Source organism: Branchiostoma belcheri, unplaced genomic scaffold (genome assembly GCF_001625305.1).
Source record: "Branchiostoma belcheri isolate BF01 breed outbred unplaced genomic scaffold, Haploidv18h27 scaffold37, whole genome shotgun sequence".
NCBI lineage: Eukaryota > Metazoa > Chordata > Leptocardii > Amphioxiformes > Branchiostomatidae > Branchiostoma > Branchiostoma belcheri.
In genome coordinates, this window is record NW_017803987.1 from 1,561,123 (window position 1) to 1,574,993 (window position 13,871).

Here is a 13,871-nt window from a genome sequence, read left to right on the forward strand (position 1 = left end):
TACTGCACTGCCAATTTGATACTACCATGCAGACACCAAAAGATCTGTTTGGAGATATCTGTGTATTGATCCTATAACTCTCAAAGAAATATGAATATCTAAGAGAATAATTTGAACTTCTTTGTGTCTGTTGTACATTACTAGACACTCTGTCATATGATTGTATCTGGCAATGGGGCCAACATTGGGACAACTTTCACGGTTGGCAGACCTAACATAAACATGACCTTTTCAGCTATGCTATTAGCGAACACAATTCTGACGTACGTGTATAGCAGTATAATTTGAACAACGTATCATTTGTGGATTTGTACCCAAAACTACCCTTTCTTTCAATCACTATCATATACAAGTTTTCAATTTCTACACTTGTTGAGATCTAGAACTATAATCAGGAACGATAACCACCAGATTACACGATAGTCATAGCAGTTGGTGTGTTCCTTTGTCTGGCAATCCAAGGAGGTTTAAAACCAAATAACCTCCTTGGGCTATGTAAGTAAAATGCTGTGCTGTTGCTATCACGGACAAAAAATATGGCCCTAAAAACTCGAAACACGGAACTGTAGTGAACAATCAATGTTTACAGTTAACACAATGATTATAACAGTTAACAGAATGACTGTACCTCTCTACATGTATTGTCCTTTCCCAAGTCAGCCTGTGCTCTTGCTATTATGGACAAAAACATGGCCCTAAAACTCGAAACACGGAACTGTAGTGAACAATGAATGTTTACAGTTAACACAATGATTATAACAGTTAACAGAATGACTGTACCTCTCTACATGGCTTGTCCTTTCCCAAGTCAGTCTGTGCTCTTGCTATTATGGACAAAAATATGGCCCTAAAAGTTGAAACACGAACTGTAGTGAACAATCGATGTTTATAGCTAACACAATGATAACAGTTAACAGAATGACTGTACCTCTCAACATGTCTCGTCCTTTCCCAAGTCAGAAACACCTGGATGGATTAGTGTAGTCCATCCACACAGAGACCACCTTGACATACGTGGCGCTTCACACGACTGACTCTAATCACTGAGATTTTGTCAGAATAACACAACGTCATTCTCTTCCGAGAAATGTTTTCATTCGAGTCGCCATCTTTGTCCCCTGTGACTAACCTGTTGACTCATGTTGACGTCTGTAGCGACCGATCTTTGTTTACCTGGTAATATGACACCTAGCTGTCTATACAGGTGAACCAAGCGGACAAGTGTAAACAACCGCCGGTAACACTGGCCTTGGGCGCCATGATCTACCTTAGGCCACACAGACTTAATTTTATGGATGGCATCCTATGAAGACCCCCAAACTTGTGCGCGCGGGCGAATGAAAAAAAAAATCCAGCTAAGATAAAAATGCTACTAAGCCACATGAATACAAAGCTGGTATTGTGAATTTGCGGCAGTACATAGCGACGTATACGACAGGCCGGCACATGTTGGCTTTTTGAATTGGGACTGTACGTATATATATATATGCACTGAGTTTTTGAGTCGTGGGGCTTCGGTAGCCTGGGTGCCCGGCTCCGTATTGTCACTAACTATACCATGGACTACCCAGGCCTAGAGGATGTCATCCGTAAAATTAAGTCGGTGTGACCTTACCGGAGCAAAGCCAACGCAATATCTTAAAAACGCTTCATTCTATCTACAACATTATCTACGCTTCACTGTTTATACTGATGATTTGTGACTAGTTTTTCCTTTGTTGTTTCTTTTTTATGCCTAAAGCGACGGGCTGCGAAATTCAATTTCGGGCTTTTGAATCGCGCTGATCCACTGTTCTTTAAAATCTTACTGTGTCACTTGTAGGCCGGTAATTTAGCCTTGAGTCGAATATAGCTGTTAACTTCGACATCGCACTGATAGTGTTAGTCATTTGTGCTGATATCGAAGCTAGCAAGTTGAAGCAAGTGTTTTCTTTATAGATTCTTAAGTAGTATTAATTTTTTTGTCTGTACATATATACAATCATATAACTTGTATTTTGTCATATTTTGTCTGACCCTGACCTCTACCCTCATGACTTCAAAGAAAAGTGGCCTGCAGGACGATATTTCGTGAATAAGCAAAGAATCAACTAAACAAATAAATTGTATCATTACAGTTACTTATTCTAATGAAACTGAATCGTGATACTATATACATGACCACTGACACTTTCATACACATGTTGTTCATTTTATTATCTTTAAAAATCAATTAGACTTCAAATATTAAAAACATATAAGCACCAAAACAATATCATAGTGATGGCAGCAAAGCATTTCTTATTATGTACAGTTTAACCAAACATACGAAATTATACATGAAAATTAAACATAGAAAAGATATACTTGGATATATAAATATACTCGGACGCAATGTCATTTTTCATATATTCTACTTATTTTCCCATTGATATTTACCAATTGATATAGGACAATTTAAAGTATGGCAAAACATTATTTTTGTCTTAACATAAGGAAATGATAGTAACCATACACAATTTGCATACAGTTAAAACCAACACAAATAAAGCATCCCTTTTGGGACTATCACTAGCAAAATCCTCATAGCAGCATTGGCAAAATAACACTTCATAGATACATCATTCACCATGCACAGCATGGCCGAATAAAACAGCCCACTGTACATGTACATTTAAAATGATTATAGATATTTTACAACAGTATAATAGTATATATTCTATTCTTTTTCAGTTCCAACATGTATTATGAAGACATGGCGTCGGCACACAGTTTTTCAACTTATATTAATGACGCTACAAACGAACAAACAACAGACATACTCATTTTCACCTGAGTAAAGTGAGGAAATTCGTGTAAGGTGCCTTTCATATCGGTGGTATGGCAGGATTCGAACTCGGGACCTCTTGGTTCCGAGCCGAACGCTACGTTACGCCACACGACCCCACAGTCTATTCACAGCTCCATTAAATTTCTACCAATCAAAACAAAAGAAAACGAAATCGAAGGAATCGAATTGACGTGTTTTGAGAATGAAAAAAAAATATTACATTGACCACGAAAACAGCTACGGTAAAAATAAAAATACGTGCTTCACCAAGGGCATGCCTGCAGACGACGTATAACATCAAGGGATCCCTGTGATCTACCTGCGAACAAGAAAAAAAACGACTTCCCACAATACTCCGTCCGGAGGTCATGACCTCCTTCCCGGAGTAATAACTCAGTCTGTGTCTGTATAGTGCACGATAACGCTAAAGATCCAGTCTCTAAAGTGGTTGACGTCAGCGTAGATCCCAGGTCTGTTTGGTCTGGCGCACCCCTCTCCCCAACTGGTCACGCCCACAAGGTACCACTTGCCGTCTGTGTCCTCACAGCTGAGTGGTCCTCCGGAATCACCCTGTTGGGGAAGCAAGGATATTGACCAATCAGACACCTCGTTTCATCGGTTTAGAAAAATTTGTTTCACATGACATTAGCATTAGTGTCTTTTTCAATGTAATTTTTTCATATTATCATCATCAATAACAGCACAAAATCTCAAGTTTTGACTTTTGGTATATCCCTAAAAAACTATAATTATATGCACAATATCAACATTCATCATTTTTAATGACTGAAAATAAAAGGTACCTGGCAGGAGTCTACCCCTCCTTCGTCATGTCCCGCGCAAATCATCCTGGTCGTGATTCTCCCGTCGTAGTGGTCTGCGTCATTACACACTGACCTGGGGACGAGAGGGATCTCGGCGTCCTGGAGGACAGTAGCGGTGTCACCTAGGCAACGACATGGAACAGTGGATTTTAGTACCGTCAGATATCATGATTTTAAGACTTTAACAAGAAATAAGGGAGTTCATTAGTAAAATATTTTTTTTAATTTGTCAGTTTCTCTTTTATTCATAATTGTAAATCTTTGTTTACCTCAGATAACAAACAGAGAATGAAGTTTTTGTGTTCTTTTCAACATGGTACATGTGGTTTGTAACGTTACAGCATCAGAATAGCGTTACCACTATAACGTTACGAACCACATATTCCAAAAAATTTTCTCTATTTGTTGTCAGATTCGACCCATAGTAATCTAATTAACGTTGAGCATAAAATGCCCCAACACCTCAAAACACACTGAAAAACAAGGCTACAAACTGTTAAACGTCAACAGGATCATTCCGATGCCTTCCTTCTTATGCAAATCAGATTTAGACCCCTGTTTTCGCAATGCATTCTGGGGATGGGGAAACTGGTGAATAGAAACCCATGCTGGATGCTTACCTCCCTCGTACATGGTCCCCCAGCCGGAGATGGTACAGTCGGATTCGGAAGTGAAGACGTTGTCGTCATCAGGCAGGCAGACTGGTCTGACGTACCCGTCCTCGTCATACTCTACCGTCCCGTCAAGCTCCATCAACGCGATGTCAAAATCAGTCCGCCAATAGTCGTATCTTCAAAAGATAATGAGGTTTATGTCATTTATTGCTTGTTCTTGGGATTTTCTTATAATAACTTATGGACTTTATTTGTCATTGCCCTAATTATGGCACCGAAAGAGATGTGGTCACCAAAATGTTCACTACCTTTAGTCACCTTCCCAGCCTACAAAAAAACGCATTTCTATTAACACCTCCCAATTCATACATCTCGCAAAATGTCGGCCATTTAATTTCATACTCTACTGCACACGGAAAAGAAATCAAACCCAACAATAACTACAAATGTATATCTAAAGTAGCATTAGCATTACTTATTATCATTTTTACTGTTAATTTTTATCATGTTCTTGCAATTAGCCATCGGGTATGAATTTGCAATAAACTATAACGTCCAACGCGTTTAATATTATATGGACTATCTTTGAGCAATATGTTTGCTATTCGGTGGGATATTTCAAGTTCGTTGCTTCATTTACATAATAAACGCTCATTTTCCATAATACATGTAGTATATTCTTTGAGTTTATCAGGCATTTTGAATTTTAACAGCACTAGATTTAGATTAGGACTCAAACTTTCAAAATTGTAACCAAATATGCTAGAAGGAAACTCCTTTTTACAAGAAAATGTAAAACAAAAGTGGCGGACTGAGCTTAGTACAAAGTGAATGACGTCATCGACACGTGATCATGACGTCAAACTGACCTATCATGATAGATGATCCTCTCCACGTCATAGACCTGCACCCGTGAGCTGGTCTCTCCCTGGATGTGTAGACCCAGGTAGACCGTCCAGTCACGTGGGTTCGGGTCGCTAGAAACACATGAAACAAGATTGGCATTGAAAAATACATTGCCATGGCGACGGTGGTTGCTGTTAGGATTATTGTTTGCATGGCACTGCCACGAGTTCATTATTTTGAGGAAGCCTAATGTCACCCTACCCTGAGTGTATATTGAACGAGCCCCGGGGTCACAGAAAGTACATGTAGGGCGCCTAGCATACAGGTTCTCCTAAGGGTTTCCAGGAATGTGGGCATATGAACAGACCTGGGAGACATTCCTGTGAACATTCCATGCCTGTGGACAAAATTCCTGTGCAATTCCTAGAATACTTGCGAACTGCACACAATACGGTACCATTAGGCTCCTCCCTGAGACGTCGCCAAAAAAGATGAATGTGAAATAGATGTACATGTATTAGGTACTTAGTAGTTTATTAGTCATTTACGTGTTATGTACTTACTCTACCACGCAGTGTGCTGCGGTGACGACCCACTTGTTGTTGACCAGAGACCCCCCGCAGACATGCCCGTAACCGGAAACGTGCAAAGACACCTGGGAAGGGAACTCCCCCCGTGCGGCATTCTGACCCCCCACGATGCGAGGTTTCGCGCGTTTCTTTCTGCCACCTCCATCCACAACTGGCCTCTCTCCGCATCCTAAAAAAAGGAAAGAGGGTTTACCTTTTAGAAATTGAATTATCATAAGTTTGTGTTTGTTGTTCAGTGGACATATTGTAAGAAATGAGCGCGAAGTACATGATATCGATAGTCATACGTACAACTCAACAACCAAAGTGTTCTAATATCACGTGTCAAAATAGTGGGTCATTTATTTTGAAGAAGGTTAAACATTAACAATTCGTTATAATAATATCACTTTTTATTTCTAATTGGGGAAAGACTAATTCATCATGAAGTTTCTTTCTACAGATTCTTTTTTATGACAGTTATGGTAAAGAAACCCGTTAGAACGTACCACAGAACAATTCGTCTGCTTCATTTGGGCAGTCGGGCACACCGTTGCACCAAGCAAGGGCTGCGATGCAAGTCCCAGCGGAGTCATAACAGAACTTCATTGTCCCTTCACAATTGTCCTCCAGGATGTCAGGATTGGTGTCCTCTACTCCGGGGACTGGCTCTGCTGTGGGAGCTAGACGTACGCAAGAACAAGACGTTTTAAAAGATAGGGGAATTCTTTTTACACAACCAAAGAGTCTCACCTCGCTGACGTTTCGGTGTCTATCAGACACCTTCTTCAGAGCTTCTGACTGGAGTACTGCATCTCGCCGCTATATGTAGCCGATGTAGGTGGCGCTTTTGCGGCGAGAACACTATCCCAAACGTGAAACGTCAGCGAGGTGAGACTCTTTGGTTGTGTAAAAAGAATTCCCCTATCTCTTAAGTTTTACCAACCTGATGAAACTATTTTCGGAAGACGTTTTAAACTTTAAGGAAACTACCCAACTAACACCACTTACGACTAGCCCTAAGAGCTTTCAAAAATTAAAAAAAATTACGAACCTGGCACTTCTAAAAAAAGGTTACCTGAAAAGTTGAAGCCCCGCTGCAGTGTCGTAGGTACCCACTAGTAGGCCCATAATCGATCTAAATATCATGCACAAGCATCCACAGCTTTTCGACTTATGTTGTACACATTCAATCAAACAAACAAGCATACAAATATGCACAACCCGCTGCAGTACCGTAAGAAAACGTCAGGTGAACCATTTTCAAACTTGACCTTTGTTTTTACAACCGATACTCACCTACTAAATATTATTAAGATTCATCCACAGCTTCTCGACTTGAGCTTTTGATAGATACATAGACCACAGCTACTTCGCCATGACACAACCGAAAACATAACCTTCTTTTCGAAGGTAATTAATTAATTAATTCAATTGAGCTTACCGACACAGTCGACTTGTTCGTCGTCCCCGTCAGGACAGTCTGGCTCGTGATCACAGACCCAGGAAATCGGGATGCATGCCCCGCTATCACACTGGTGCTCCATGCCTGAACAGGCTGTAAAAATCAGAATTTTTCTTTCATTACACCTGTAGAGACTTGCCTTTAAGTGTGTTTGCGGTTATTATAGTTCTTGCAATTTGATGCAAGTAGAGAGAACGGTTCTGAAAATGTTTATTTCATCGTCTTGAATTTTAGTCTATTTTTCTATTTTTTAGAAGAATAACTTTTATGTAAACTTTCATGATTGTATGAATGTCGAATGAAATATTAGAATCAATGTACAAATTCTACGCTATTTTTGATAATTGATAAATGTGTACTACGTAAATCCTTGACAAAAAATAACTTTGTACTTTTAATTTCATGCTACTTTCTGTCTTGGAGTTAATTCCATGACAGAAAATAGCGTGGAATTTGTAGTCTGATTCACATATAGCTGGTGCGTTACGCCGAAACGCGGTTATACCGGCTATACAGATACAGATACAGGTATTGCATTCAATAACGTTTTTGTCGTCCTACTTCTAGCTGCGCAGTTTTCCTCGTCCTCCCCTCCGTTACAGTCGTTGTAAGCGTCACAGAGCCAGGAAATCGGAATGCAGCCGCCGTCCGAACACGTGAACTGGGCACCATCGCAGGTTCGATCTAGAGTGGGAAAATTCCATAAGTATAAACGCCGTGAGTCTTAACGCTTCTACATACATGTACCTCTACCCAATTACTGGCGTCACGTTATTACAAAGACACTTACAATGGATCCTAATATGTCTCAGTCATTCCAACTTGCAAAAACTTACAATGAGTTTGAAACGATTAAAAGAAGATTGATCCGATTTGGAGCGTCTACACTCAAAAATCGGTTTGATGAATTCTGACGCGATTCCACGAATAATCCGAATTATTTTTAGTGTGGACGTGGCCCTAGTACTGGTGTTCTGACATATCTTTATCATGAACTGTTATCAAGAAGAAAACTGACTTGTCTCCTCGCATCCAGCCTCGTCCTCTGCGCCTGTACAGTCGTTGTCGCCATCACACAGCCAGTGAGGTGAGATACATCTCCCGTCAGTACACTCCCACAGACCCTGCTCTTCACACGTCAGGATGTCTGCACGTTCAAAACAAGAAGATTTCAAACTTCCAGGAAGTGTTAGAGTTAAAGCCTTTGATCCAACTCAAAAAGTTCTCTCGCCTTGAGCTTTCGACCAGTCACTCTGGTCTTCCTCAGTAGACTGGCCCAGTGAGGCTTGTCACGTGACTTTTTTATGTGTGATGTCAACACAGGGTCAAAGGTATCTTGTAGACGATGTCGGCCCCCGTCGCGGTTAAGTGAAGGGTTATGGGCCCTGGTGTAAATAGCATCTTTCACCCCTCTCAGGAAGTAGTCTTGTTCAGTGTCCGAAATATTCTTACAGTGTCCAGTGAAACAAAATGTCCAGGTGACTCTATGTGTATGTGTATACCAGATGCCTTGATGCAGTGTTGACGTCACACTTCAAAAAAGCCACGTGACAAGCCTCACTGGGTCAGTCTACTGAGGAAGACCAGCGTGACCAGTCGTAAGCTCTTAGGTGAGAGAACTTCTTTGTGCTGGATCAAAAGTTTTAACTTTAAACATAACCACAAACACATGCACCCACTAGCCTGTAAGCGTTTCTCCAAACCTTAGTGAGAACATAACGAGTGTACTTGCCTCCACAGTTCTGTTCATCCGAGGCGTCGTTACAATCGTTGTCCCCATCACAAAGCCACTGTGTTAAAATACACTGGGTCTGGTCGGCACAAGGGGTGTAGTAGGCGTCACAATCTGAAAAAAGTTACAACATTGGTAATCCTTAAATCTGTGGCGTGTAAAAGTCTAAAATGCTTATTTATGAAAGGAAAGGCAGAAACAGACGGACACAACCAAAAGAAAAACGTTACTGCCTTTACTTATCAAGAAAACGGATATCTCAGACTTCTGTGAATTATGCAATTTTCGGCTTCATGAATCCCCCATATTGACCCTTTATTGCTGGTCTGATTTTGAGACCTTCACGTTCACCTCGTTTCCTGTGTTTTACCTTTTGACCTCCTAGTATTCTGCATGTTAATCTTTCAAACCCATCCTCGTGCTGTCAACCTGCTCGAGGTATACACGAAACCACAGCTCAGCCACCCAAAACAATACTTCCGTACTAGTAAGTCAAAAACTTCGTATTTGAAACATTTGTATTTTGATATTATTAACATGTTTGTATATTAATAATGTATCATTTACCATCTCATTTGGGGAAGACCAGTGAAAAAAAAAGGTTTCGGGCCTGCCTGGCATATTGTCCATTATCGTTTGATTATGTACATTGTGTTGTATATTGTGTGCAAATAAACAGTAAACAAATAATAACCAAATGAACGTACCCACGCTGTCACAGTTAGCCTCATCGCTGCCGTCCGCACAGTCTCTATAGGCGTCACACCGCCAGGACCCAAAGATGCAGGTCCCGTCTGTACAAGTGAAGTCATCCGGCCCACAGGTAACTGAAGGGGCGGAAGTACGTAAGTCTTTAACTACGTCATTTCCGCTAGTGACTACTAGGGTATCGTCATCAGTTAGCTGAGAAGCAGTCGATCACAAGTATATATAGTATAAGTGTATATATAATAATAATATTAAGATCACTAGTGCATATAACATCGCATGTGTATAGCAGATGAAACAATACTGAATAAGATTTATTGCATATTCTTGCCCAGATGGGCTAAACGACCATATTTGGTGTATGTGGTCTAGAGGATATAAAAGATAGTATTGCACACTGACTACATTCTAACTCTAAGTACTAAAAGTCTATGTATTACAGAAATATTCTATTCTATTCTATATCCACAGTTAAATGTAGTCAAACGTTATAACACGACAATTGAAGAAAACGTTAGCTAGAGTCTGAAGCCTAGGGCTGATTAACTGAAATTCCTAAAGGAAAATCAAGGCAAGTGAAGAGAAAATATCAATAAATCGTAAATAAGTAACCATTATACAATTATAATTCGGCCTAAAATATGTATTTTTGTATCTAACTTTATTCTTATTTTATATTTAGAGAAGCATGGAAATTCACACTCACGGTGACAGTCGTATTCGTCTGAGCCACTGCTACAGTCGTTTTCTCCGTCACATTGCCAGTTGGAAAAGATACAGGACCCGTCGTCACACTCAAATTGCCAATCGAGGCAACCTATGTTGAAAATGCGTAAAATCTCAAATCGACAAGCAATCAAAGAATCCACACATTCGTAAGATCCTTTCCTTCAGAGTTGTTGTGAATTTCTTGTTGTGTTCATAATTGTAAATTTCTTGCTGCTTCTGTGCATTTTGCCACCAATGGCAAGTCACCAATATATCGGAAAACTGACTCAATTCCTCCCAGTCATCAATATATCGGAAAACTGACTCAATTCCTCCCAGCCATCAATATATCGGAAAACTGACTCAATTCCTCCCAGTCATCAATATATCGATCGAAAATCTGACTCAATTCCTCCCAGTCATCAATATATCGGAAAACTGACTCAATTCCTCCCAATCGGTTGAGACACCATTTTGACCTCCAATTCCACTTTCCTGTCAGTCTGTGGTTACAACATTTCCCCCTCACTTCCTGTGGCTCGAAGGTGTTTTGATTCTGTGTTGTTCTCACAATCTTAGCAGATCAGCCCAATCTTCTCTCCCTCCCTTGATAAGATAATTACTTTTGTCTTCTTGTTTTGTCCCTTGTATACGCTAATGATATAGAAAAAAGTATTACCGCAGTTGAGCTCATCGTCTGCTTGGTCATACAAGATTGGGCAGTCCGAAAACCCGTCGCACACGGCAAAGGTAGGAATGCAGCTGCCGTCAAAGACGCACTGGTACTGGTCAGAGCTGCATCCCTCAACGGCTGTTAAACATTCGTGAATAATTTCAACTTGGCAATACAAGAGAATACAACACAGTGTTCTAGTCATGTTTTTTTTCATAGCATAGGGGTCAGGTACATAAGAGCAACTTTCGTGGCGCAAATCGCGCATTGAGCCCAAAAATGTTGAAACTCAAACCCCCTTGAGACACTATTTTTTATTAAATGTGGAGCAGATTTTGTGGAGTTAAGGTTTTCCCTTTGCTATAGCTTTGAATTCATTCTAAAGTTATATCTTAAGGTTCTCCCTCCCAAAATACCCCTATGCTGGTTGAAACTTAGCATAGGGGTCAAAAGCATAGCATAGGGGGTCAAAATCATAGCATATAGGGGTGGGCTAAAAAGGCCTGGCTAGAACACTGCAACAAAGGGTTCTTTATTCAACAACAGTGGGTTTTCACATCCAACGTTCCGTCAGCTGCCATTGTGCCCTGATGTAGATGGTAGACAGCAGCATAAACGTCGCATGTGTAAACCCAGACACTGGCTGTTGAATCAAGAACTTTGAAATGGTTTGGCAAAACTTAACATCACAGAACATTACAAACCCAAAGTTAACATACATTACAGAAAAAAGTGGGATCTTTCAGTTATATAATACTGTTTACCAAATTGCAATACATTGCATCCGTTATACTTGCTGTGATTGATTGATTGATTGATCGATCGATCGACCGATTGAGTTATTAATTGATTGATTGAATGATCGAATGAACGAATGAACGAATGAACGAATGATCGAATGATTGAATGATTGAATGATTGATTACAAGAAAATTAGTTTCAACTCTTAACAACCCGTACCCGTGGTGGTAGTGAAGGTTGGATCTAGGTCCAGAAGACCCAGGTAGGCCACGTCGGAGAGGACGTCCCCCACGCTCTGTACGCTCGGCGCAGAGCTGGAGACGAACCGAACGACGTAGGAAGCCACCACGCTGCCTGGAGAGAACTCCGTTACCGTGCTGCTGTTGTAGGTGTCTCCTTGGTCACTACTCCGGTACTGGGCGTCCAGCTGTACGGTAATACAAAGTTCTTGCTGATCGTATTGACATTGATAGCCTGACTACATCACACTTCTGGAAGCCCTTCCATTGGTCAGGCCCCTATCCTGACTACATCACACTTCTAGATGCCCTTCCATTGGTCAGGCCCCTAGCCTGACTACACCACACTTCTAGAAGCCCTTTCATTGGTCAGGCCTCTAGCCTTACTACGTACATATATTATCATATGAATGTGAGTAGCGAGCGCTACCACATGTAGAAGTGATCAATGACTTTAGCACTCTCGGACAGACTGAACGCAACGATAACCAGGACAGCCTACCTAAGGGCTATGTAGAAACTAGAGTATATCGTTCTTTTGGTGCTGGACCTTCACTATACTGAACCTGTCCTTGGTGCTGAACGTGCCCTTCCATACACACGAAAACACATACGCGCGCACATACACAAACACATAACACACAATCATCCGAAAACAATACCTCCGTTTTTGATGGAGGTAATCAACTCACCCCAGCCTCCACCTCGGCGGCCAGTTCCCTGAAGGCTGCGGACCCGGAGTTGGCGAGGTCGGGTGTGTAGGCCCGGCTGGTGATGCGGAGAGAGCCCTGGTACAGGTGCGTCTTAACCGGAGCGGCTGCATTGTTAGCTGTGGGAGAGGGCAAACACATACAATAAATTGAATATGCGAGAATAGTTTCGTCAGGTTGGTAGTCACTGAATAGCTTTCCGGTACCAAGCCATATACATAATCCTGCCAAATACGTGACTCCGATACTACTTGGGGGGTTTCCGATATACCTGAGACAAGGGGTGGGGGTTTTGTCGTGATGTGGGAGACTAAACCTAACCTAACCTAACTCCAAACGTAAGTCTAACTCTAGCAATGAACAATGATCTCAACTCTAACCCTAACTCTAGTACCAGCCCTAACCCTAACCCTAGCCCTAAACACATGACCTCTCACGTATGTGGCTCAAGGATTTGGTCAACACCGGTTTTCCGGTTGCCTTTCAGCGGCTTAAAGTTGTCAGATTAAATACTTTTTAAACGGCGCACAGAGGTAAAGAAAACGAGACTTTCTTACCTAAAAGTACGCCCAATGCTGCACCTAAAGCTGCGATGATGACCAGCACGATGACTAAGACAATGGTGACTACGGCGCACGTGCTGCAAGCCTTCCGTGGTTTGGCTGGCTCCGGCCATACGTTACTGGGGGCGACCCTGCTTCCTCCTCTCCCGGGCGGGGGACCTCCGTAGGCAGGCGGGGGTCCTCCGTAGCCCGGCGGGGGGCCGTGTTGGGGCGGAGGCCCTCCGTAGGCCGGCGGGGGACCGTGCTGCGGTTGGCCTACTGGAATGACATACACTGGTGGAGCTGGGACGGGCTGGCCACCAGGACTGAAAGCTGGATTTACGAATCCTCTCTGAAAAAGTGCCATTTAGAATAGTAAGTAGAGCTGTTGGTGACAAAACAATGTCAATTTCATATGGCTTCTTTTCCTCAAAAACTCCCCCCCCCCCCCATCAGTCCCAGCATGACAAAACCGGTCTGAATGGGGTTGTTAAGGCTTGTCAATCAACTTTTGATACCACCTTCTACTCTCCAGGCAAACACCACAAACCCACAAGATATAGCCACCCAAAACAATACTTCTGCACCCGGAAGCAAAATGTATCATACTTACGGGCTGTTCATGCCCCGGATGTAGCAGGCCTTCCTGGCCTTGAGACCTCATTATGCTGGGTGATGTTTACCTTTGAGA

At 41.8% G+C, this 13,871-nt stretch overlaps 1 protein-coding gene across 1 annotated transcript; it reads right to left on the reverse strand.

Moving 5' to 3' along the window:
- Nucleotides 1–2,907: 2,907 nt before the first annotated feature.
- Nucleotides 2,908–13,547, reverse strand: LOC109476243 (atrial natriuretic peptide-converting enzyme-like). The gene is made up of 16 exons (XM_019777127.1): nucleotides 13,196–13,547; nucleotides 12,621–12,757; nucleotides 11,909–12,116; nucleotides 10,955–11,086; nucleotides 10,274–10,384; nucleotides 9,567–9,686; nucleotides 8,860–8,973; nucleotides 8,146–8,274; nucleotides 7,689–7,811; nucleotides 7,107–7,220; nucleotides 6,172–6,345; nucleotides 5,657–5,852; nucleotides 5,117–5,224; nucleotides 4,254–4,423; nucleotides 3,613–3,755; nucleotides 2,908–3,379 (listed from the first exon to the last, which is right to left on the reverse strand). Exons 1-16 carry the CDS (start codon nucleotides 13,545–13,547, stop codon nucleotides 3,203–3,205), a joined length of 2,508 nt encoding a protein of 835 aa, XP_019632686.1. The 3' UTR covers nucleotides 2,908–3,202.
- Nucleotides 13,548–13,871: the final 324 nt, after the last annotated feature.